Below are 27,994 nucleotides of genomic sequence, written 5' to 3' on the forward strand. Positions count from 1 at the left end.
ATGGTTACTGTCAGTGGCTTGATGACATGGTATCTACCTGCTGGTCTGATGGTTACTGTCAGTGTCTTGATGACATGGTATCAACCTGATGGTTCTGATGGTTACTGTCAGTGGCTTGATGACATGGTATCAACCTGCTGGTCTGATGGTTACTGTCAGTGGCTTGATGACATGGTATCAACCTGATGGTCTGATGACATGGTTCAACCTGATGGTCTGATGGTTACTGGTGGCTTGATGACATGGTATCAACCTGATGGTTACTGTCAGTGGCTTGATGACATGGTATCAACCTGATGGTCTGATGGTTACTGTCAGTGGCTTGATGACATGGTATCAACCTGCTGGTCTGATGGTTACTGTCAGTGTCTTGATGACATGGTATCAACCTGCTGGTTACTGAGTGGTTACTGTCAGGTTACTGGTGTCTTGATGACATGGTATCAACCTGATGGTCTGATGGTTACTGTCAGTGGCTTGATGACATGGTATCAACCTGATGGTTGACTGTCAGTGGCTTGATGACATGGTATCAACCTGATGGTCTGATGGTTACTGTCAGTGGCTTGATGACATGGTATCAACCTGCTGGTCTGATGGTTACTGTCAGTGGCTTGATGACATGGTATCAACCTGATGGTCTGATGGTTACTGAGTGGTTACATGGTATCAGTGGCTTGATGACATGGTATCAACCTGATGGTTACTGTCAGTGGCTTGATGACATGGTATCAACCTGCTGGTCTGATGGTTACTGTCAGTGGCTTGATGACATGGTATCAACCTGATGGTTACTGAGTGGTTGATGACTGGTCAGTGGCTTGATGACATGGTTGATCAACCTGCTGGTCTGATGGTTACTGTCAGTGGCTTGATGACATGGTATCAACCTGATGGATTTACTGTCAGTGGCTGATGGTCTGATGGTTACTGTCAGTGGCTTGATGACATGGTATCAACCTGATGGTCTGATGGTTACTGTCAGTGGCTTGATGACATGGTATCAACCTGATGGTTACTGTCAGTGGCTTGATGACATGGTATCAACCTCATGGTTACTGTCAGTGGCTTGATGACATGGTATCAACCTGATGGTCTGATGGTTACATGGTATCAACCTGATGGCTTGATGACATGGTATCAACCTGATGGTCTGATGGTTACTGTCAGTGGCTTGATGACATGGTATCAACCTGATGGTCTGATGGTTACTGTCATGGTATCAACCTGGCTTGATGACATGGTATCAACCTGATGGTCTGATGGTTACTGTCAGTGGCTTGATGACATGGTATCAACCTGATGGTCTGATGGTTACTGTCAGTGGCTTGATGACATGGTATCAACCTGATGGTTACTGTCAGTGGCTTGATGACATGGTATCAACCTGATGGTCTGATGGTTACTGTCAGTGGCTTGATGACATGGTATCAACCTGATGGTCTGATGGTTACTGTCAGTGGCTTGATGACATGGTATCAACCTGATGGTCTGATGGTTACTGTCAGTGGCTTGATGACATGGTATCAACCTGATGGTCTGATGGTTACTGTCAGTGGCTTGATGACATGGTATCAACCTGATGGTTACTGTCAGTGGCTTGATGACATGGTATCAACCTGCTGGTCTGATGGTTACTGTCAGTGGCTTGATGACATGGTATCAACCTGCTGGTCTGATGGTTACTGTCAGTGTCTTGATGACATGGTATCAACCTGATGTTCTGATGGTTACTGTCAGTGGCTTGATGACATGGTATCAACCTGATGGTTACTGTCAGTGTCTTGATGACATGGTATCAACCTGATGTTCTGATGGTTACTGTCAGTGGCTTGATGACATGGTATCAACCTGATGGTTACTGTCAGTGCCTTGATGACATGGTATCAACCTGATGTTCTGATGGTTACTGTCAGTGGCTTGATGACATGGTATCAACCTGATGGTCTGATGGTTACTGGTCAGTGGCTTGGTTACTGAGTGGCTGACATGGTATCAACCTGATGGTCTGATGGTTACTTTCAGTGGCTTGATGACATGGTATCAACCTGATGGTTACTGTCAGTGGCTTGATGACATGGTATCAACCTGATGGTCTGATGGTTACTGTCAGTGGCTTGATGACATGGTATCAACCTGCTGGCCTGATGGTTACTGTCAGTGTCTTGATGACATGGTATCAACCTGCTGGTCTGATGGTTACTGTCAGTGGCTTGATGACATGGTATCAACCTGATGGTTACTGTCAGTGGCTTGATGACATGGTATCAACCTGATGGTTACTGTCAGTGGCTTGATGACATGGTATCAACCTGATGGTCTGATGGTTACTGTCAGTGGCTTGATGACATGGTATCAACCTGGTTACTGTCAGTGGCTTGATGACATGGTATCAACCTGATGGTTACTGATGGTTACATGGTATCAACCTGATGGCTTGATGACATGGTATCAACCTGATGGTCTGATGGTTACTGTCAGTGGCTTGATGACATGGTATCAACCTGATGGTCTGATGGTTACTGTCAGTGGCTTGATGACATGGTATCAACCTGATGGTCTGATGGTTACTGTCAGTGGCTTGATGACATGGTATCAACCTGCTGGTCTGATGGTTACTGTCAGTGGCTTGATGACATGGTATCAACCTGATGGTCTGATGGTTACTGTCAGTGGCTTGATGACATGGTATCAACCTGCTGGTCTGATGGTTACTGTCAGTGGCTTGATGACATGGTATCAACCTGATGGTCTGATGGTTACTGTCAGTGGCTTGATGACATGGTATCAACCTGCTGGTCTGATGGTTACCTGTCATGGTTACTGTCAGTGGCTTGATGTGGCTTGACTGACATGGTATCAACCTGATGGTTACTGTCAGTGGCTTGATGACATGGTATCAACCTGATGGTCTGATGGTTACTGTCAGTGGCTTGATGACATGGTATCAACCTGATGGTTACTGTCAGTGGCTTGATGACATGGTATCAACCTGATGGTTACTGTCAGTGGCTTGATGACATGGTATCAACCTGATGGTTAATGTCAGTGGCTTGATGACATGGTATCAACCTGCTGGTCTGATGGTTACTGTCAGTGGCTTGATGACATGGTATCTACCTGATGGTTACTGTCAGTGGCTTGATTACATGGTATCTACCTGCTGGTCTGATGGTTACTGTCAGTGGCTTAATGACATGGTATCAACCTGATGGTTACTGTCAGTGGCTTGATGACATGGTATCAACCTGATGGTCTGATGGTTACTGTCAGTGGCTTGATGACATGGTATCAACCTGATGGTCTGATGGTTACTGTCAGTGGCTTGATGACATGGTATCAACCTGATGGTCTGATGGTTACTGTCAGTGGCTTGATGACATGGTATCAACCTGATGGTCTGATGGTTACTGTCAGTGGCTTGATGACATGGTATCAACCTGATGGTCTGATGGTTACTGTCAGTGGCTTGATGACATGGTATCAACCTGATGGTCTGATGGTTACTGTCAGTGGCTTGATGACATGGTATCAACCTGATGGTCTGATGGTTACTGTCAGTGGCTTGATGACATGGTATCAACCTGATGGTCTGATGGTTACTGTCAGTGGCTTGATGACATGGTATCAACCTGATGGTTACTGTCAGTGGCTTGATGACATGGTATCAACCTGCTGGTCTGATGGTTACTGTCAGTGTCTTGATGACATGGTATCAACCTGATGGTTACTGTCAGTGGCTTGATGACATGGTATCTACCTGGTTACTGGTCTGATGGTTACTGGTTACTGTCAGTGGCTTGATGACATGGTATCAACCTGATGGTTACTGTCAGTGGCTTGATGACATGGTATCAACCTGATGGTCTGATGGTTACTGTCAGTGGCTTGATGACATGGTATCAACCTGATGGTCTGATGGTTACTGTCAGTGGCTTGATGACATGGTATCTACCTGCTGGTCTGATGGTTACTGTCAGTGGCTTGATGACATGGTATCAACCTGATGGTCTGATGGTTACTGTCAGTGGCTTGATGACATGGTATCAACCTGCTGGTCTGATGGTTACTGTCAGTGGCTTGATGACATGGTATCAACCTGATGGTCTGATGGTTACTGTCAGTGGCTTGATGACATGGTATCAACCTGATGGTCTGATGGTTACTGTCAGTAGCTTGATGACATGGTATCTACCTGCTGGTCTGATGGTTACTGTCAGTGGCTTGATGACATGGTATCAACCTGATGGTTACTGTCAGTGGCTTGATGACATGGTATCAACCTGATGGTCTGATGGTTACTGTCAGTGTCTTGATGACATGGTATCTACCTGATGGTCTGATGGTTACTGTCAGTGTCTTGATGACATGGTATCTACCTGATGGTCTGATGGTTACTGTCAGTGTCTTGATGACATGGTATCAACCTGATGGTCTGATGGTTACTGTCAGTGTCTTGATGACATGGTATCAACCTGATGGTCTGATGGTTACTGTCAGTGGCTTGATGACATGGTATCAACCTGATGGTCTGATGGTTACTGTCAGTGGCTTGATGACATGGTATCAACCTGATGGTCTGATGGTTACTGTCAGTGGCTTGATGACATGGTATCAACCTGATGGTCTGATGGTTACTGTCAGTAGCTTGATGACATGGTATCAACCTGATGGTTACTGTCAGTGGCTTGATTACATGGTATCTACCTGCTGGTCTGATGGTTACTGTCAGTGGCTTAATGACATGGTATCAACCTGATGGTTACTGTCAGTGGCTTGATGACATGGTATCTACCTGCTGGTCTGATGGTTACTGTCAGTGGCTTGATGACATGGTATCAACCTGATGGTTACTGTCAGTGGCTTGATGACATGGTATCTACCTGCTGGTCTGATGGTTACTGTCAGTGGCTTGATGACATGGTATCAACCTGATGGTTATTGTCAGTGGCTTGATGACATGGTATCAACCTGATGGTCTGATGGTTACTGTCAGTGGCTTGATGACATGGTATCAACCTGATGGTCTGATGGTTACTGTCAGTAGCTTGATGACATGGTATCTACCTGCTGGTCTGATGGTTACTGTCAGTGGCTTGATGACATGGTATCAACCTGATGGTTACTGTCAGTGGCTTGATGACATGGTATCAACCTGCTGGTCTGATGGTTACTGTCAGTGGCTTGATGACATGGTATCAACCTGATGGTCTGATGGTTACTGTCAGTGGCTTGATGACATGGTATCAACCTGATGGTTACTGTGATGGTCTGATGGTTACTGTCAGCCATTTAGCAGAGCTTGATGACATGGTATCATACCTGGGTGGTCTGATGGTTACTGTCAGTGGCTTGATGACATGGTATCAACCTGATGGTTACTGGTTAGTGGCTTGATGACATGGTATCAACCTGATGGTCTGATGGTTACTGTCAGTGTCTTGATGACATGGTATCTACCTGATGGTCTGATGGTTACTGTCAGTGTCTTGATGACATGGTATCTACCTGATGGTCTGATGGTTACTGTCAGTGTCTTGATGACATGGTATCAACCTGATGGTCTGATGGTTACTGTCAGTGTCTTGATGACATGGTATCTACCTGATGGTCTGATGGTTACTGTCAGTGTCTTGATGACATGGTATCTACCTGATGGTCTGATGGTTACTGTCAGTGTCTTGATGACATGGTATCAACCTGATGGTCTGATGGTTACTGTCAGTGTCTTGATGACATGGTATCAACCTGATGGTCTGATGGTTACTGTCAGTAGCTTGATGACATGGTATCAACCTGATGGTTACTGTCAGTAGCTTGATGACATGGTATCAACCTGATGGTTACTGTCAGTAGCTTGATGACATGGTATCAACCTGATGGTTACTGTCAGTAGCTTGATGACATGGTATCAACCTGATGGTTACTGTCAGTGGCTTGATGACATGGTATCAACCTGATGGTTACTGTCAGTAGCTTGATGACATGGTATCAACCTGATGGTTACTGTCAGTAGCTTGATGACATGGTATCAACCTGATGGTTACTGTCAGTAGCTTGATGACATGGTATCAACCTGCTGGTTACTGTCAGTAGCTTGATGACATGGTATCAACCTGATGGTTACTGTCAGTAGCTTGATGACATGGTATCAACCTGATGGTTACTGTCAGTAGCTTGATGACATGGTATCAACCTGATGGTTACTGTCAGTGGCTTGATGACATGGTATCTACCTGATGGTTACTGTCAGTAGCTTGATTACATGGTTTATAGACTTGATGGCTTGTTCTTTTCCCCTTCAGGAAGCGTGTGGAGACCATAGACTCTACCTGCTGGTCTGATGGTTACTGTCAGTAGCTTGATGACATGGTTTATAGACTTGATGGCTTGTTCTTTTCCCCTTCAGGAAGCGTGTGGAGACCATAGACTCCAACTCCTTTGGTAACGAGGTGTTCAGTGTGACGTTTCAGAAGAAGGGAGACTACCCTCTGTTTGGTTGTCAGTACGACTTTAATCTGGAGGGGGTGGTCAATGTCCCAGAGTTCCTGGTTTACTTCCCTCTGTTTGAAGAGTAAGTGTTGTGACATTTTGGTCAAGTGAATCCACCTGCTTGTGAAAATTGAAGTAGGTGTCTTTGCCAGGGGTTGGAACTGAAATTAATTTCCAATCGTTTCATTCTGAACAGAACCAGCATTTGGTTTGGCCATTACACTGTTCCGACCACCAGAATAAAGTACAGTAGCCTTAACACCACGCATACTAGAGCAGATGTTCAGACTGCGTACACTAGAATATGTTTCTCAGTGAGACGGCGAGGGCTTTGCATAGGCGCTTTGTTACGGTTTATTTTTGTGGGACTAGAAAAATATTTATGGAATGTAAAATATTGGTATTAACAGGTTCCCATGCTTTTAAAATCACGGTATTAACAGGTTCCCATGCTTTTAAAATCACGGTATTAACAGGTTCCCATGCTTTTAAAATCACGGTATTAACAGGTTCCCATGCTTTTAAAATCACGGTATTAACAGGTTCCCATGCTTTTAAAATCACGGTATTAACAGGTTCCCATGCTTTTAAAATCACGGTATTAACAGGTTCCCATGCTTTTAAAATCACGGTATTAACAGGTTCCCATGCTTTTAAAATCACGGTATTAACAGGTTCCCATGCTTTTAAAATCACGGTATTAACAGGTTCCCATGCTTTTAAAATCACGGTATTAACAGGTTCCCATGCTTTTAAAATCACGGTATTAACAGGTTCCCATGCTTTTAAAATCACGGTATTAACAGGTTCCCATGCTTTTAAAATCACGGTATTAACAGGTTCCCATGCTTTTAAAATCACGGTATTAACAGGTTCCCATGCTTTTAAAATATCGGTATTAACAGGTTCCCATGCTTTTAAAATATCGGTATTAACAGGTTCCCATGCTTTTAAAATATCGGTATTAACAGGTTCCCATGCTTTTAAAATCACGGTATTAACAGGTTCCCATGCTTTTAAAATCACGGTATTAACAGGTTCCCATGCTTTTAAAATCACGGTATTAACAGGTTCCCATGCTTTTAAAATCACGGTATTAACAGGTTCCCATGCTTTTAAAATCACGGTATTAACAGGTTCCCATGCTTTTAAAATCACGGTATTAACAGGTTCCCATGCTTTTAAAATCACGGTATTAACAGGTTCCCATGCTTTTAAAATCACGGTTTAACAGGTTCCCATGCTTTTAAAATCACGGTATTAACAGGTTCCCATGCTTTTAAAATCACGGTATTAACAGGTTCCCATGCTTTTAAAATCACGGTATTAACAGGTTCCCATGCTTTTAAAATCACGGTATTAACAGGTTCCCATGCTTTTAAAATCACGGTATTAACAGGTTCCCATGCTTTTAAAATCGCGGTATTAACAGGTTCCCATGCTTTTAAAATATCGGTATTAACAGGTTCCCATGCTTTTTTAAAATATCGGTATTAACAGGTTCCCATGCTTTTAAAATATCGGTATTAACAGGTTCCCATGCTTTTAAAATCACGGTATTAACAGGTTCCCATGCTTTTAAAATCACGGTATTAACAGGTTCCCATGCTTTTAAAATCACGGTATTAACAGGTTCCCATGCTTTTAAAATCACGGTATTAACAGGTTCCCATGCTTTTAAAATCACGGTATTAACAGGTTCCCATGCTTTTAAAATCACGGTATTAACAGGTTCCCATGCTTTTAAAATCACGGTATGGATGACTTTCATTCCAAGTTCTGTTTCACTTCCTTAAACATTTTATTTTCCGGTTTTCTGTTCTGTTCCCTGAACTGGTAACCGGTTCCAACCCCTGGGCATAACATTTGTTTTTAACATTTTGTAGGAAGGCAGGAAACTGTCTTGACTTGGTATTTTAGTCATATTGTAATATTAGAAGATGGTGGACAAAGTATGACATGGAATCAGTCATGCACCTGGCAAAACTTGACCTCACAAACAGAATGCTTTCATTGATAATGTCTTTTGTATTCAATGGTAAATACATTTTGTTGTAGTTCTATGTTATGATCCCAAGTGTCACAATGTCTGAGATTCTTGTAAATATACTTTGTTATATCACCAGAGAGCTAAACTAGTGTGTTCTATTGACAGGATGGCCAAGAAGTACAACATGCGTCTGGTGTTTAAGAAAACGTTCTCCCAGTTCTTTGAGGAGCACATAAAGAACGACCAGCACAAGATGCTGATGCAGAGGATGCAAGCGCTGGAGGTGGGGATCAATATACACTACCAGTCTAAAGTTTGGACACCGAGTCATTCAAGGGGTTTTCTTTACTTTTTCTTTACCATTTTCTACATTTTAAAATTAATAGTGAAGACATCAAAACTATGAAATAGCACTCATGGAATCATGTCGTACACTAAAAACTGTTAAACAAATGGAAAATATATTTGAGATTCTTCAAAGTAACCACCTTTTGCCTTGACAGCTTTGCACACTCTTGGCATTCTCTCAACCAGCTTCACCTGGAATTATTTTCTAATAGTCTTGAAGGAGTTCCCACATATGCTGAGCACTTGTTGGCTGCTTTTCCTTCACTCTGCGGTCCAACTCATCCCAAACCTTCTCAATTGGGTTGAGGTTGGGTGATTGTGGAGGCCAGGTCATCTGATGCAGCACTCCATCACTCTCCTTCTTGGTAAAATCTTGGTAAAATAGCCTGGAGGTGTGTTGGGTCATTGTCCTGTTGAAAAACAAATGATAGTCCCCCTAATCGCAAACCAGATGGGATGGCGTATCGCTGCAGAATGATGTGGTAGCCATGCTGGTTAAGTGTGCCATGAATTCTAAATTAATGACTGACAGTGTCACCAGCAAACCACCATCATACCTCCTCCGTGCTTCACGGTGGGAACCACACATGTGGAGATAATAATTTCAACTTCTCTGCTTCTCACATAGACATGGCTGTTGGAATCAAATCCAAAATTTGGACTCATCAGACCAAAGGACAGATTTCCACCGGTCTAATGTCCATTGCTTGTGTTTCTTGGCCAAAGAAAGTCTCTTTCAATTTGACCACGAAGGCCTGATTCACGCGGTCTCTTCTGAACAGTTGATGTGTCTCACTTGAACTCTATCATTTATTTGGGATGCAATCTGCTGTGCAGTTAACTCTACTGAACTTATCCTCTGCAGCAGAGGTAACTCTGGGTCTTCCTTTCCTGTGGTGGTCCTCATGAGAACCAGTTTCATTATAGCGCTTGATGGTTTTTGCGACTGCACTTGAAGAACCTTTCAAAGTTCTTGACATTTTCCAGATTCACTGACCTTTGTCCTAAAGTAATGATGAACTATAGTTTCTCATTGCTTATTTGAGGTGACCTTGTCATAATAGTTTACCAAATAGACCTATCTTCTGTATACCATCCCTACCTTGTCACAACGCAACTGATTGGCTCAAACGCATTAAGAAGGAAATTCCACAAATGAACTTTTACCAAGGCAGACCTGTTAATTGAAATGCATTCCAGGTGACTACCTCATGAAGCTGGTTGAGAGAATGTCAAGAGTGTGCAAAGTTATCAAGACAAAGGGTGGCTACTTGAAGAATCTCAAATATAAAATGTATGATGACTCTCAGGTACAGACACACCAGTACCTCTGTTAATGATATGACTCTCTGGTACAGACACACCAGTACCTCTGTTAATGATATGACTCTCTGGTACAGACACACCAGTACCTCTGTTAATGATATGACTCTCTGGTACAGACACACCAGTACCTCTGTTAATGATATGACTCTCTGGTACAGACACACCAGTACCTCTGTTAATGATATGACTCAGGTACAGACACACCAGTACCTCTGTTAATGATATGACTCAGGTACAGACATACCAGTACCTCTGTTAATGATATGACTCTCTGGTACAGACACACCAGTACTTCTGTTAATGATATGACTCAGGTACAGACACAGCAGTACCTCTGTTAATGATATGACTCTCTGGTACAGACACACCAGTACCTCTGTTAATGATATGACTCTCTGGTACAGACACACCAGTACCTCTGTTAATGATATGACTCTCTGGTACAGACACACCAGTACCTCTGTTAATGATATGACTCTCTGGTACAGACACACCAGTACCTCTGTTAATGATATGACTCTCTGGTACAGACACACCAGTACCTCTGTTAATGATATGACTCAGGTACAGACATACCAGTACCTCTGTTAATGATATGACTCTCTGGTACAGACACACCAGTACCTCTGTTAATGATATGACTCTCTGGTACAGACACACCAGTACCTATGTTAATGATATGACTCTCTGGTACAGACACACCAGTACCTCTGTTAATGATATGACTCAGGTACAGACATACCAGTACCTCTGTTAATGATATGACTCTCTGGTACAGACACACCAGTACCTCTGTTAATGATATGACTCTCTGGTACAGACACACCAGTACCTCTGTTAATGATATGACTCTCTGGTACAGACACACCAGTACCTCTGTTAATGATATGACTCAGGTACAGACACACCAGTACCTCTGTTAATGATATGACTCTCTGGTACAGACACACCAGTACCTCTAATGATATGACTCTCTGGTACAGACACACCAGTACCTCTGTTAATGATATGACTCTCTGGTACAGACACACCAGTACCTCTGTTAATGATATGACTCAGGTACAGACACACCAGTACCTCTGTTAATGATATGACTCAGGTACAGACACACCAGTACCTCTGTTAATGATATGACTCTCTGGTACAGACACACCAGTACCTCTGTTAATGATATGACTCAGGTACAGACATACCAGTACCTCTGTTAATGATATGACTCAGGTACAGACATACCAGTACCTCTGTTAATGATATGACTCTCTGGTACAGACACACCAGTACCTCTGTTAATGATATGACTCAGGTACAGACATACCAGTACCTCTGTTAATGATATGACTCAGGTACAGACATACCAGTACCTCTGTTAATGATATGACTCAGGTACAGACATACCAGTACCTCTGTTAATGATATGACTCTCTAGTACAGACACACCAGTACCTCTGTTAATGATATGACTCTCTGGTACAGACACACCAGTACCTCTGTTAATGATATGACTCTCTGGTACAGACACACCAGTACCTCTGTTAATGATATGACTCAGGTACAGACATACCAGTACCTCTGTTAATGATATGACTCTCTGGTACAGACACACCAGTACCTCTGTTAATGATATGACTCTCTGGTACAGACACAGCAGTACCTCTGTTAATGATATGACTCTCTGGTACAGACACACCAGTACCTCTGTTAATGATATGACTCTCTGGTACAGACATACCAGTACCTCTGTTAATGATATGACTCTCTGGTACAGACACAGCAGTACCTCTGTTAATGATATGACTCTCTGGTACAGACACACCAGTACCTCTGTTAATGATATGACTCTCTGGTACAGACATACCAGTACCTCTGTTAATGATATGACTCAGGTACAGACATACCAGTACCTCTGTTAATGATATGACTCTCTAGTACAGACACACCAGTACCTCTGTTAATGATATGACTCAGGTACAGACATACCAGTACCTCTGTTAATGATATGACTCAGGTACAGACATACCAGTACCTCTGTTAATGATATGACTCTCTAGTACAGACACACCAGTACCTCTGTTAATGATATGACTCAGGTACAGACACACCAGTACCTCTGTTAATGATATGACTCAGGTACAGACATACCAGTACCTCTGTTAATGATATGACTCAGGTACAGACACACCAGTACCTCTGTTAATGATATGACTCAGGTACAGACACACCAGTACCTCTGTTAATGATATGACTCAGGTACAGACACACCAGTACCTCTGTTAATGATATGACTCAGGTACAGACATACCAGTACCTCTGTTAATGATATGACTCTCTGGTACAGACACACCAGTACCTCTGTTAATGATATGACTCTCTGGTACAGACACACCAGTACCTCTGTTAATGATATGACTCAGGTACAGACATACCAGTACCTCTGTTAATGATATGACTCAGGTACAGACACACCAGTACCTCTGTTAATGATATGACTCAGGTACAGACATACCAGTACCTCTGTTAATGATATGACTCTCTGGTACAGACACACCAGTACTTCTGTTAATGATATGACTCAGGTACAGACACAGCAGTACCTCTGTTAATGATATGACTCTCTGGTACAGACACACCAGTACCTCTGTTAATGATATGACTCTCTGGTACAGACACACCAGTACCTCTGTTAATGATATGACTCTCTGGTACAGACACACCAGTACCTCTGTTAATGATATGACTCTCTGGTACAGACACACCAGTACCTCTGTTAATGATATGACTCTCTGGTACAGACACACCAGTACCTCTGTTAATGATATGGTACAGACATACCAGTACCTCTGTTAATGATATGACTCTCTGGTACAGACACACCAGTACCTCTGTTAATGATATGACTCTCTGGTACAGACACACCAGTACCTATGTTAATGATATGACTCTCTGGTACAGACACACCAGTACCTCTGTTAATGATATGACTCAGGTACAGACATACCAGTACCTCTGTTAATGATATGACTCTCTGGTACAGACACACCAGTACCTCTGTTAATGATATGACTCTCTGGTACAGACACACCAGTACCTCTGTTAATGATATGACTCTCTGGTACAGACACACCAGTACCTCTGTTAATGATATGACTCAGGTACAGACACACCAGTACCTCTGTTAATGATATGACTCTCTGGTACAGACACACCAGTACCTCTAATGATATGACTCTCTGGTACAGACACACCAGTACCTCTGTTAATGATATGACTCTCTGGTACAGACACACCAGTACCTCTGTTAATGATATGACTCAGGTACAGACACACCAGTACCTCTGTTAATGATATGACTCAGGTACAGACACACCAGTACCTCTGTTAATGATATGACTCTCTGGTACAGACACACCAGTACCTCTGTTAATGATATGACTCAGGTACAGACATACCAGTACCTCTGTTAATGATATGACTCAGGTACAGACATACCAGTACCTCTGTTAATGATATGACTCTCTGGTACAGACACACCAGTACCTCTGTTAATGATATGACTCAGGTACAGACATACCAGTACCTCTGTTAATGATATGACTCAGGTACAGACATACCAGTACCTCTGTTAATGATATGACTCAGGTACAGACATACCAGTACCTCTGTTAATGATATGACTCTCTAGTACAGACACACCAGTACCTCTGTTAATGATATGACTCTCTGGTACAGACACACCAGTACCTCTGTTAATGATATGACTCTCTGGTACAGACACACCAGTACCTCTGTTAATGATATGACTCAGGTACAGACATACCAGTACCTCTGTTAATGATATGACTCTCTGGTACAGACACACCAGTACCTCTGTTAATGATATGACTCTCTGGTACAGACACAGCAGTACCTCTGTTAATGATATGACTCTCTGGTACAGACACACCAGTACCTCTGTTAATGATATGACTCTCTGGTACAGACACACCAGTACCTCTGTTAATGATATGACTCTCTGGTACAGACACACCAGTACCTCTGTTAATGATATGACTCTCTGGTACAGACACACCAGTACCTCTGTTAATGATATGACTCTCTGGTACAGACACACCAGTACCTCTGTTAATGATATGACTCAGGTACAGACATACCAGTACCTCTGTTAATGATATGACTCTCTGGTACAGACACACCAGTACCTCTGTTAATGATATGACTCAGGTACAGACATACCAGTACCTCTGTTAATGATATGACTCTCTGGTACAGACACACCAGTACCTCTGTTAATGATATGACTCTCTGGTACAGACACACCAGTACCTCTGTTAATGATATGACTCAGGTACAGACATACCAGTACCTCTGTTAATGATATGACTCTCTGGTACAGACATACCAGTACCTCTGTTAATGATATGACTCTCTGGTACAGACACACCAGTACCTCTGTTAATGATATGACTCTCTGGTACAGACATACCAGTACCTCTGTTAATGATATGACTCAGGTACAGACATACCAGTACCTCTGTTAATGATATGACTCTCTGGTACAGACACACCAGTACCTCTGTTAATGATATGACTCTCTGGTACAGACATACCAGTACCTCTGTTAATGATATGACTCAGGTACAGACATACCAGTACCTCTGTTAATGATATGACTCTCAGGTACAGACACACCAGTACTTCTGTTAATGATATGACTCTCTAGTACAGACACACCAGTACCTCTGTTAATGATATGACTCAGGTACAGACACACCAGTACCTCTGTTAATGATATGACTCAGGTACAGACATACCAGTACCTCTGTTAATGATATGACTCAGGTACAGACACACCAGTACCTCTGTTAATGATATGACTCAGGTACAGACACACCAGTACCTCTGTTAATGATATGACTCAGGTACAGACACACCAGTACCTCTGTTAATGATATGACTCAGGTACAGACATACCAGTACCTCTGTTAATGATATGACTCTCTGGTACAGACACACCAGTACCTCTGTTAATGATATGACTCTCTGGTACAGACACACCAGTACCTCTGTTAATGATATGACTCAGGTACAGACATACCAGTACCTCTGTTAATGATATGACTCAGGTACAGACATACCAGTACCTCTGTTAATGATATGAAGTGAAGGTAACACAGTTCCAATCTGGACAGAAAAGCTGTACTTTAGGTGAATGCAATACAAAGGTCACACTAATTTATTAAAGCAAACTTTTTATGATTTGATGAACCAGGAATTGTTTCAATGATGTCCCATAGCTTTTGACATGAGGATTAGTCCGTTCTTCAGATAGCGTGTGTCTGTATAGCATCTGGAAACGAGCCCGGAGCGACAGCCTTCAAATGGATCATGTCCCTGTTTAGGACCTCCACAGAGGTGTTCTTAACATCAGTAACCAAGGACAAGTCTCTTTATGTATCCGGAGTGTATTATAGACCCGCTGAGTCTACGGCCACACGTTGTGACTCAACCTGGCTCAATAGAACTTGGGAGTTGCTGTAATTGTGTTGTTGTGTCAGTCTTTCCCGACAGACAACAAGAACAAGTCATCTTCAGACAACCTTGATGATTATGATCACGCCAAGGAGAAGGCTGACAGCCCTAATGTCAGACTGCCGTTGGTAAGAGAATGAATGTCTGGGGACCTGTTTTCATATTGACATGCACAACTCCATGACGACAATAGATATTTAGATGCAGTGTTTTCAGTGTAAACTTAAACCACCGAAGTATGTAGAAAAGATAACGGAACAATATATTTTTCAATACGATCATCTTCAAGAACTAACAATCGCCAAAATAAAAAAAGACAGTCAGGGAGAGTCTATAAAACACATTTCATGGCATCCATTGATTTATTGAAAATGTTTGAGTCACTCAGACAGCATAAGAACACTGCAAAATGTGTACAATTGCAGTAAATTTGTTTTAAAACATTACAATTCCATCTCCGCAGCCAAGAGGGCCTCTAAAACCATGCCATTGCATTTTAATCTCATGGATGATCAGCCCTTGGATCCATAGATCTGTCTCTTTTTGTGGTTACTTTTCTCCATCCCTCATCTTTTTACCAAAACAAGTGGAGGGATGGGCTTTGTTGTTGTTGGAAGTGCAGATTGCCCCTTAAAGAAATGTTAATGATGCATTCAGTGAAAGTTTACACACATTTAATAGATGCATTTCTAATCAAGAGTCTTTCATGGTACCTAAGGACAGTGTTTTAAAATTAACATTCTACTATCTAATACTTGATCATGTTCAGAAACAGCCGTGTGACCATTCTGTATTGCCTCTTGTCTGTTCTGTACAGGGAACATTGAGCAAGTCTGAGTGGGAGGCAACAAGTATGTACCATGGGTTTGGTTTCTAACCTGTCATGTTAACTGCTTCTACTAACAGTATTAGTCATTAGTTCAGAATATAATTCTAAGTATTAATCTACCGTTTCTAATCTAATTTTACAGTGTAATAAATGTCAGTAAAGGCTGAAATGTATTGTTTCACAGCTAGAGATGTAAAGATGAATGTATATTACATAATGTTTACTTCAATAGTCTTTCTGGTTTAGAGACTCGACACAGTGGTGTTATTAATTGTTGGCTTGGTCGTGGATATTAGGCATAGTACCGTCATAATGATTAGGACAATATAAACCTATAAAGGCCCAGTGCACTCAAAAATGTCACTTTCATATATATGTCCACACTGAGGTTGGAGTAATACTGTGACATTGTGAAAAGTATATGGTATAAGAGCTGTTTGAAAAGACTGCTTGAAATTTCAGCCTGTTTTGGCGGGGTGGCATTTTGGCCTGGTGATGTAGTGGGATCATCTTTGATATGTGTATATTATATAACTCCCATATGACCCATATGTGTATATTATATAACTCCCATATGACCCATGAATCGACTATCTAATTAATATAATTAAAGTCTAATATCTGATTCCATTTAACATTATAGTAAAACCATGCGCATTCAAGTATTATGCTTTTTCCGACAAAGATCAAGAAATGGTCATGAGAAGCAAATATCAAAGCTTTGTATTATTTAATAACTTAGTCAAATGAATGGATACACATACAAAGCATATTTATAGACATATACACTGAACAAAAATATGAACGCAACATGTAAAGTGTTGGTCCTATGTTTCATGAGCTGAAATAAATTATCCCAGAAATGTTCCATACACACAAAAAGCTGATTTCACTCATTGTGTGCACGAATTCATTTACATCCCTGTTAGTGAGCATTTCTCCTTTGCCACGATATGACACACCTGTCAGCTTCTTGATAATCCATCCACCTAGTTAAACAGAATGATTATTACATAAGTGCACCTTGTACTGGGGACAAAAGGCCACTAAAATATACAGTTGGCACAACTTGTTCCAGTTCCTTTCGCACATTAAAGAGGAGGGGGACAAGAGGCCACAATCAACAGCCTGATCAACTCGTTATGTGGAGATATCACTCTGCATGAGGCAAATAGAGGTCACACCAGATACTGACTGGTTTTCTGATCCACGCCCCTACCTTTTTTTAAGGTGTCTGTGACCAACAGATTCATATCTGTTTTCCCAGTCATGTGAAATCTATAGATTAGGGCCCGTTGAATTTATTTCAATTGACTGTTTTTTTGCTTATGAAGTGTAACTCAGTAACATTTTTTTAATTGTTGCGTGTTTTGTTTATGTTCAGTATAGCTCCTAGGTTAACTTACAAGACCAAGCATGAAAAAAGAGATGCCTAATAGGCCAGAAGACCTAGGAAACTGGGGTTTCATTCCATTTAGAACATTTAAAGGTGTAACTTTTCAACCCAAATAGAAGTGTATGAAACAAACCTAGGCTACTGTATATAAATAGCTATATGGTGGTAGTCATGCTGAGGTTAATCAATGAACATTTTTGATTAGCTAGGTTGGCTAACGTCAGAGGGTGGGATGGCTGACTGGTCCTTGGCCATACCAGAGGTGACCGAGAGCACTTAAATTAGGGCCGAGCCAACAGTAACATCACCAGCCGGTAAATTAATTTATAGACCAATAAGAGTTCCAAACCTCTCTGCCAATAACAGCTAGTTTTTGGTTTTCCCCTCCCCACTCAGATCACTAACAGACAGTCATAAATTGTTGCTTGAGAAATTGCTCTTGCTAAGAAGCTATTTTTGTTTCTTTGTTTTCAATGAAATTGGTCAAAATCGCAGTAAGGTACACTATATATACAAGTATGTGGACACCCCTTCACATTAGTGGTTTCTGCCATTTCAGCCACACCAGTTACTGACGGGTTTATAAAATGGAGCTCACAGCCATGCAATCTCCATAGACAAACATTGCCAGTAGAATAGTCATCTGTAAGTGCTGTTATTGTGAAGTTGAAACGTAAAAATGGTCTGTCCTCGGTTGCGACACTCACTACCGAGTTCCAAACTACCTCTGGAAGCAACGTTAGCACAAGAACCGACATCGCTGCCATTGCACTCTGGACCAGTGGAAGCGCGTTCTCTGGAGTGAAGAATCACGCTTCACTATCTGGCAGTCCGATGGATGAAGCTGGGTTTGGCGGATGCCAGGAAAATGCTACCTGACCCAATGCATAGTGCCAACTGTAAAGTTTGGTGGAGGAGGAATAATTGTTTGGGGCTGTTTTTCATGGTTCGGGCCACTTAGTTCCAGTGAAGGGAAATCTCAACGCTACAGCATACAATGACATAGACGATTCTGTGCTACCAGCTTTGTGGCAACAGTTTGGGGAAGGCCCTTTCCTGTTTCAGCATGACAATACCCCCATGCACAAAGCGAGGTCCATACAGAAATGGTTTGTCGAGATCGGTGTGGAAGAACTTGACTGGCCTGCACAGAGCCCTGACCTCAATTCCATCGAACACCTTTGGGTTGAATTGGAAGGCTGACTGCGAGCCAGGCCTAATTGCCCATCATCAGTGCCAGACCTCACTAATGCTTTTGTGGCTGAATGGAAGCAAGTCCCTGCAGCAACGTTCCAACATCTAGTGGAAAGCCTTCCCAGAAGAGTGGAGGCTGTTTTAGCAGCAAAGGGGGGACCAACTCCATATTAATGCCCATGATCTTGGAATGAGAGGTTCGATGTGCAGATGTCCAGATACTTTTGATCATGTAGTGTACTTAATCGTTACCCAGAAATTATTTGTATTGAGATTAAAGCGGCTGCAAGGAACCTTTTTAATATTGTTGCTTTTTTAAAAATTATACGATGTAGGACAGAGTAAAAATAAAAAGCCTTGATTGAGGTTAGTGTCCAAACTTTTGACTGGTGCTGTAAATCTACAGAAATAGGATGACTGGTACTGCATATCTACAGAAATAGGATGACTGGTACTGCATATCTACAGAAATAGGATGACTGGTACTGCATATCTACAGAAATAGGATGACTGGTACTGCATATCTACAGAAATAGGATGACTGGTACTGCATATCTACAGAAATAGGATGACTGGTACTGCATATCTACAGAAATAGGATGACTGGTACTGCATATCTACAGAAATAGGATGACTGGTACTGCATATCTACAGAAATAGGATGACTGGTACTGCATATCTACAGAAATAGGATGACTGGTACTGCATATCTACAGAAATAGGATGACTGGTACTGCATATCTACAGAAATAGGACCCAACCTGCTTCTGTTTGAGTGAGTGTTTAATAGACTACTGATTCTGAGTAGTAGTAGGCATCAAGCCTCAAGCAACCACATGTCAGATGAACAATTTCACAAATTGGTCTGTTTTTTAAATATTTTCTGTAGTAAAGGCTTCACATGTTTTGTTTCTGATACTCTGTTTACAGTTTGACAATACATGTATGTGGTAGCTAACTGACTTGTTAATTGGATAATCTTTGAGGCTTTGAGTGTTCTTCCACTATGATCTCAAAGAAAGAAAGTTGATATGAAAACCAATAGAACAGGAGATAAATGCTGGGATTGTCTTTATAAATGAATCGCTTTAATTATGAGTTGAGCTTGAGAAATAAAAATACTACCTCTTAAATCGTGACCATCAAAACAGTTTTTAACATACATTTAGAATTATTTGTTGTGCATTGACTGTGCTTAAAAGCACATGTTTAACACCAGTACCAGCATTTTGAGGAGTTGCTCTCACGCTGTCTGACAGGTGCTCGTCAAACTAGGCTGTGTGATAAACTAGAATCATGAATACTAATGAAAATACACGCGCGCCAATTTAATTCCACTAAATTACGCAACTTAACACTATAGACTGACCGGTGTAATGTATTTTCAGCAGCTAACCAATTAACGGTTAAACGTTAACATCTCATAACCTTACTGTGACTGTTTCTTTATGACCATTTTAATAAAAACAAAAATAGTTTCTTAGCAAAGAGCAATTTCTCAAGCAAGAATTTAGCTAGGATTGTTTGGGAGTGGTCTGACTGGGGAGGAGAACTGAAAACTAGCTGTTATTGGCAGAGGGGTTTGGAACGCTCTCATTGGTCTATTAACTAATTTACCGCCAGGTGATGGCACCAGGCAGGTCAAAACTCCATCCGACCTAAACAGGCTGAAATTATAGGCAGTCTTTTCAAACAGCTCCTAAACTAAAAGGCCATTTATCATTTTCACAGTATTATTCCGTCCTCAGTGTGGACATACAGTGCAATCGGAAAGTATTCAGACCCCTTCACTTTTTTTTCACTTTTTCTTACATTGCAGCCTTATTTTAAAATGTATTAAATTCATGGTTTTCCTTCATCAATCTACACACAATACCCCATAATTACAAAATCGAGAACAGATTTTGGGACATTTTTGCAAATGTATTACAAATAAAAAACAGACCTTATTTACGTATTCAGACCCGTTGCTATGAGACTCCAAATTGAGCTCAGGTGCATCCTGTTTCCATTGATCATTCATGAGATGTTTCTACAACCTGATTGGAATCCACCTTTGGTAAATTCAATTGATTGGACATGATTTGGGACACCTGTCTGAGGTTCCACAGTTGACAGAACCTGTCAGAGCAAAAACCAAGCCATGAGATTGAAGGAATTGTCTGTAGAGCTCCGAGACATGGTTGTGTCGAAGCACGGATCTGGGGAATGGTACAAAAAATGTCTGCAGCATTGGCCAAAGATGTGTCTTGGAACCCGATCGTGACAGAGGTCCTCTGTGGAGATGCGAGAACCTTCCAGAAGGACAATTTCTGCAGCACTCCATCAATCAGGCCTTCATGGTTGAGTGGCCAGACTGAAGCCACGCCTCAGTAAAAAGACCACACACTTGGAGTTTGCCAAATGGCACATAAAGGACTCTGACCATGAGAGGCCAGATTCTCTGGTCTGATGAAACCAAGTTTTTAACTCTTTGGCCTGAATGCAAAGAGTCACGTCTGTAGGAAACCAGGCACCACTCACCACCTGGCCTATACCATCCCTACAGTGACTCATGATGGTTGCGGAATTATGCAGTGGGGATGTTTTTCAGTGGCACGGACTGGGAGACTAGTCAGGATGGGGGAAAGATGAATGGAGCAAAGTACAGCGGTCCTTGATGAAAACCTGCTCCAGAGTGCTCAGGACCTCAGACTGGGGTGAAGGTTAACTTTCCAACAGGACAATGACACTAAGCACACAACCAAGAGAATGCAGGGGTGGTTTCGGGACAAGACTCTGAATGTCCTTGAGTGGCCCAGCCAGAGCCCGGACTTGAACCCGATCGAACATCTCTGGAGAGACCTGTAAAAAGCTGTCCAACCCTACAGAAGAATAGGATGAACTCCCCAAATACAGGTCTGCCAAGCTTGTAGTGTCATACCCAAGAAGACTTCAAAGTACTGAAAACGTATGTAAATATAATACTTATGTTTAAAAAATAAAAAAAATCAATTTACAAACATTTCTACAAACCTGTTTTTGCTTGGTCATGATGGGGTATTGTGTGTAGATTGAGGAGGGGGAAAAACAATGTAATCCATTTTAGAATAAAGCTGTAACAATGTAGAAAAAGTGAAGCAGTCTGAATACTTTCTGAATGCTCTGTATAAATAAAACACAGATAAATCACGTTTTTGACTGCACTAGTCCTTTAATCAAGAACATGTAAGGCAATATTTTTGGTTGGACCAAATTCTGAGTTGAGGTTGACACTGCAGTGGCCTGTCTGCTAATGAGTTGTTTTAATTATGTTTGATTAATATCTCTCTTTAATACTCTTCCTGCACTAGCTAATGAGGACCCTGTTAAATTTAACTCTTTCTTCCATCTCTTTCTCTCTCTTCATCTCTCTCTCTAAGGCATATACCTGGTGTTTGCATTTGAGAAAATGTCCTGAATGCCAGAGAAGAGAACCCCAGTTTGACAGGTCGACTCGTCAATATTACACTGTTTTTTTTGTTTGGTATGTTTGGGTGGGGGGGATTATTTTTTAAGAACTGACTTGCTGCCCACAGCAGAGCATGGTACAAAAAAAAGTAGTTTTAATGTTTTCCTGTTGTGAAATATTATTGGTTTGAGTAAGCTTGTCTTGCATATCCATCCATCAATCTATCCTCTGGTTCTTATTATATCAGCTACAGCCAGACTGTTGTCATCATCTGTAGCTCATATCTGTCCAGTTTTTACCTTCCCTTTATCCTGGTCATTTAACCTAGTGATGTCATTTAACTGGAGTGATGTGTATTATACAACGGGCGGGTCTAATCCTGAATGCTGATTGGTTAAAAGCGCATTCCAGACGGTGTCTATTCCACAAGTTACCACTGGCTAAATCTATGACGTTAAAATGCCTATTTACTCCGTTCCATCTGACTGCACAATCCTGTCTCATCAGACCAGCCAGGCCATTTATAACCTTGATCTCCACTATAAAAAGCATCTAGACATTATCTCACTTTTTTTTTTGGACTAACTTTTAGTTTTCAACTGTCCTTTTAAGAGTTTCAATAACATCCTATTTATTATTTAAGTGATAATGCCCTTAACACTGGTGTTTTGAAGGTATATTGGCACGGTTTGCTGGCCTGAGACAACACACCCATGCCAATATATCCTCCAAACACCGCCTTTGAGGGCATTATCACTTTAAATAATAAATAGGGTGTTACTTACTCTTAAATTACATTTAAGGATGCATAGCACAGGCATCAAAGTAGTCATACATTTTCACATTTCAGAATTGCAAATGATGGGCAGCTTTGGGTACTGGCTCCAACACACATTTCTACCAAATTTGGACTATTTCCAGGTAAAAGCCTGTTTCTCTGCAGTACAGTGTCACTGCTGAATTGATTCTTCAAGAGGATTAGATCAGTGGATCAATGCTAGTTCGAAGTAAGATGACCTTGTAGAGGTATTTTAAGGCTCAACTATGATTCAGGTAATCACCCTGATCAACACATCAAACCTTTATGTAACCCTATGTTGATTACCTGGTGTATGTGTTCTGTCTATTCTCTATCGTGTGCACTACTATTGACCAGGGCCCATTGGCCCCCCCAAGGAATTTACCTAAAATTAGTTGATTTGAGGAAACCTGTTCCAAAGTATTCCCACAAATAAAATATGTGATCGTCTCTCAATATAATCAAGGTATGAAATGATTGTCATGTTCAATTACAATGTATTTTTGGGCCCGCTGCTAAATCTAGTTGTCTACCCCTGATGATGCAGTATTGCGACATCAGAATTTGAAATTGTGAAAGGAGTTCACTATTCATGTTATCATATTAATTTAGCGGTCAATATTTGACCAAAGCACTGGTTCCAGTCCAAGTACCTATGCGATTTAGCAAACCCTAGGCATTTGTTGGATGACATGAAAATAGAGCCCTTTGGCCACACACACTAATGGTGGGTTTGTCGTCAAAATGAGAATGCATGAGCAGAAAATAATCCCATACCTATTGGAGAATATGGTGGGATCTTTTATTTTAAGGGCTTCTGCTGGTCCTGGGGCCCTTTTTAAGATCAACGATATAATGAACAGCATCATGAACTTTACCCAGTACAAGGACATTTTAGCCAAAAAACCTGGTTGCCTCTGTCAGGAGGCTGAAACTTGGCCGCAAGAGGATCTTCCAGCAAGACAACCTCAAGCTCACAAAATGCACAAAGAAATAGTTTATTGTCTTCAGACTTAACCCCATTGAAAACCTGTGGTTTGATTTGAAGGGGGCAGTCCATAAGTATTGACGAAGGACATCAAGGACCTGGAAGGAGTCTGTAATGAGGAATGGTCTCAGATCCCTCCCAATGTGTTCTCCAACATAAAACATTTTAGAAAAAGGCTCAGGGCCGTTATCCTCCCAAGGCGAGGTATTGAAAACGGGTGTTTCCTTGAATGCTCTTCATGCATCCATGAACCAACCATGAAAGCCCTCTGTAATAGTCACTGCATTCCTCATCTACTTCAAACATAGACATAAACATTTACAGTGCATTCGGAAAGTATTCAGACCCCTTGACTTTTTCCACATTTTGTTACATTACAGCCTTATTCTAAAATGGATTAATAAAAAGATGTTCCTCAAACTACACACATTTCCTCATAATGACAAACTGAAAACAGGTTTTTAGAAATATTAAAATAAAAACAAGTTTTCAGACATTGCTACGAGACTCTAAAATTCAATCAAATGTATTTATACAGCCCTTCTTACATCAGTTGATTTATCAAAGTGCTGTACAGAAACCCAGCCTAAACCCCAAACAGCAAGCAATGCAGATGTAGAAGCAAGGTGGCTAGGAAAAACAACCTAGAAAGGCAGGAACCTAGGAAGAAATTTAGAGAAGAACCAGGCTATGAGGGGTAGCCAGTCCTCTTCTGGCCGTGCCGGTTAGAGATTATAAGAGTACCTCGCCATTTAAGGCCAGATTGTTCTGAACTCAATAAAACTATTTTTTTCAACCACTCCACAAATGTCTTGTTAACAAACTATAGTTTTGCCAAGTCGGATAGGACATCTAATTTGTGGATGCCACAAGTAATTTTTCCAACAATTGTTTACAGACAGATTATTTCACTTATAATTCACTGTATCACAATTCCAGTGGGTCAGATGTTTTCATACCCTAAATTGACTGTGCCTTTAAACAGCTTGGAAAATTCCAGAAACGAAGCTTCTGATAGGCTAATTGACATCATTTGAGTCAATTGGAGGTGTACCTGTGGATGTATTTCAAGGCCTGCCTTCAAACTCAGTGCCTCTTTGCTTGACATCATGGGAAAATCAAAAGAAATCAGCCAAGACCTCAGAAAAAAATATTGTAGACCACAAGTCTGGTTCATCATTGGGAGCAATTTCCAAACACCTGAAGGTACCACGTTCATCTGTACAAACAATAGTACACAAGTATAAACACCATGGGACTATGCAGCCGTCATACCACACAGGAAGGAGACGTGTTCTGTCTCCTAGAGATGAACGTACTTTGGTGCGAAAAGTGCAAATCAATCCCAGAACAACAGCGAAGGAGCTTGTGAAGATGCTGGAGGAAATGGGTACAAAGTATCTATATCCACAGTAAAACTAGTCCTATATCGACATTACCTGAAAGGTTGCTTATCAAGGAAGAAGCCACTGCTCCAAAACCGCCATAAAAAAGCCAACTGCACATGGGGACAAAGATTGTACTTTTTGGAGAAATGTCCTCTGGTCTGATGAAACAAAAATATAACTGTTTGGCCATAATTACCATTTGTTATGTTTGGAGGATAAAGGGGGAGGCCAAATGGACAATGACCCCAAGCATACTTCCAAAGTTGTGGCAAAATGGCTTAAGGACAACAAAGTCAAGGTATTGGAGTGGCCATCACAAAGCCCTGACCTTAATCCTATGGAACATTTGTGAGCAGAACTGAAAACGTGTGTGCGAGCAAGGAGGCCTACAAACCTGACTCATGTATACACCAGCTCTGTCAGGGGGAATGGGCCAAAATTGATCCAACTTATTGTGGGAAGCTTGTGGAAGGCTACCCAAAACGTTTGACCCAAGTCAAACCATTTTAAAGGCAATGCTACCAAATACTAATTGATTGTATGTAAACTTCTGACCCACTGGGAATGTGATGAAATAAATAAAAGCTTAAATAAATAATTTTCTCTACTATTATTCAGACATTTCACATTCTTAAAAGAACATACCTAAGATGGGGATTTTTTTTACAAGGATTAAATGTCAGGAATTGTGAAAAACTACGTTTAAATATTTAAATGTAAGGTGTATGTAAACTTCCAACTTCAACTGTATATATATATATACACAGTACTAGTCAAAAGTTTACAGACACCTACTTATTCAAAGTGTTTTCTTTATTTTGACATATGGAATCATGTAGTAACCCAAAAAGTGTTTTACAAAAAAAATTATATTTCAGATTCTTCAAAGTAGCCACCCTTTGCCTTGATAATAGCTTTGCACTCTCTTGGCAGTCTCTCAACCAGCTTCACGAGGTTGCCACTTTGAATGCTTTTCTGAAAGTATTGAAGGAGTTCCCACATATGCTGAGCACTTGTTGGCTGCTTTTCCTTCAGTCTGCGGTCCTACTCATCCCAAACCATCTCAACTGGGTTGTGGTGATTGTGGAGGCCAGGTCATCTGATGCAGCACTCCATCACTCTCCTTCTTGGTAAAATAGCCCTTACACAGCTTGAGGTGTGTTGGATCATTGTTCTGCTGAAAAACAAATGATAGTCCCACTAAGCACAAACCAGATGGGATGGCGTATTGCTGCAGAATACTGTGGTAAGTGTGCCTTGAATTCTGAATAAATCACTGCCAGGGTCACCAGCAAAGCACCATCACACCACATCCGCCATACTTCAGAGTTGGAACCACACATCTGGAGATCATCCATTCACCTATGCTGCGTCTCTCAAATTTGGAGTCATCGACCAATGGACAGATTTCCACCAGACTAATGTCCATTGCTCGTGTTTCTTGGCCCAAGCAAGTCTCTTCTTATTATTGGTGTCCTTTAGTAGTGGTTTCTTTGCAGAAATTTGACCTTGAATAGGAAGTCTAGAGCTCTGTCAGAGTGACCATTGGGTTCTGATTGGACATGATTTGGAAAGGCACACACTTGTCTATATAAGATCCCACATTTGACAGTGCATGTCAGAGCAAAAACCAAGCCATGAGATCGAAGGAAGTCTGTCGAGCTCCAAATCATGTCCAATCAATTGAATTTACCCCAGGTGGACTCCAATGAAGTTGTAGAAACATCAAGGATGATCGATGGAAACAGGATACACCTGAGCAAGATTTCAAGTCTGAAAACTATGTTTATTTATTTTTAATTATTATTTTTAAACATTTGCAAAAATGTCTACAAACCTGTTTTTGCTTTGTCGTTATGGGGTATTGTGTGTAGATTGATGAGGATTAGGGGCGGCAGGGTAGCCTAGTTAGAGCGTTGGACCAGTAACAGAAGGTTGCAAGTTCAAACCCCCGAGCTGACAAGGTACAAATCTGTCGTTCTGCCCCTCAACAGGCAGTTAACACACTGTTCCTAGGCAGTCATTGAAAATAAGAATTTATTCTTAACTGACTTGCCTAGTTTAATAAAGGTAAAATAAAAAAATAGTTTTTATTTAATCCATTTTAGAATAAAGCTGTAATGTAACAAAAAAAAATTAAGTAAAGGGCTCTGAATACTTTCCAAATGCACTGTATATAGGTTGATATTCACCCAGGACATGAGACGTTAATAGATTTTTTAAAACTTTTGAATCAAACTCTGTGTTGATACAGTCTGCTTGTTTAAGTTACCACGGTAGTTAGCCTG

General features: G+C 41.2%; 1 protein-coding gene and 1 long non-coding RNA gene across 9 annotated transcripts in view; one reads left to right on the forward strand and one right to left on the reverse strand.

Moving 5' to 3' along the window:
• Positions 1-25,118, forward strand: part of rnmt (RNA (guanine-7-) methyltransferase) — a 33,447-nt gene extending 8,329 nt beyond the window's left edge. For all 3 annotated transcript variants that reach the window (XM_052469091.1, XM_052469092.1, XM_052469090.1), the window contains 5 exons: positions 6,410-6,574; positions 8,648-8,765; positions 15,709-15,810; positions 16,500-16,533; positions 22,503-25,118. In XM_052469091.1, coding sequence (XP_052325051.1) covers positions 6,410-6,574; positions 8,648-8,765; positions 15,709-15,810; positions 16,500-16,533; positions 22,503-22,540 — 457 coding nt within the window. In that variant the 3' untranslated portion in view covers positions 22,541-25,118. The remainder of the gene's footprint in view (positions 1-6,409; positions 6,575-8,647; positions 8,766-15,708; positions 15,811-16,499; positions 16,534-22,502) is intronic.
• LOC127909100 (uncharacterized) lies at positions 8,792-15,687 on the reverse strand. Of its 6 annotated transcripts, XR_008069619.1 has the most exons (5): positions 15,255-15,687; positions 14,271-14,476; positions 13,609-13,976; positions 13,447-13,486; positions 8,792-11,151 (listed from the first exon to the last, which is right to left on the reverse strand). It is a non-coding gene; the product is annotated as an uncharacterized LOC127909100 (long non-coding RNA). The 6 variants fall into 6 exon arrangements; XR_008069621.1 differs by lacking the exons at positions 13,447-13,486; positions 13,609-13,976 and adding an exon at positions 11,194-11,723; XR_008069620.1 differs by having other exon boundaries at positions 13,447-13,730.
• Positions 25,119-27,994: the final 2,876 nt, after the last annotated feature.

The sequence above is a fragment of the Oncorhynchus keta genome, chromosome 19 (assembly GCF_023373465.1).
Source record: "Oncorhynchus keta strain PuntledgeMale-10-30-2019 chromosome 19, Oket_V2, whole genome shotgun sequence".
In the NCBI taxonomy this organism is placed as follows: Eukaryota; Metazoa; Chordata; class Actinopteri; order Salmoniformes; family Salmonidae; genus Oncorhynchus; species Oncorhynchus keta.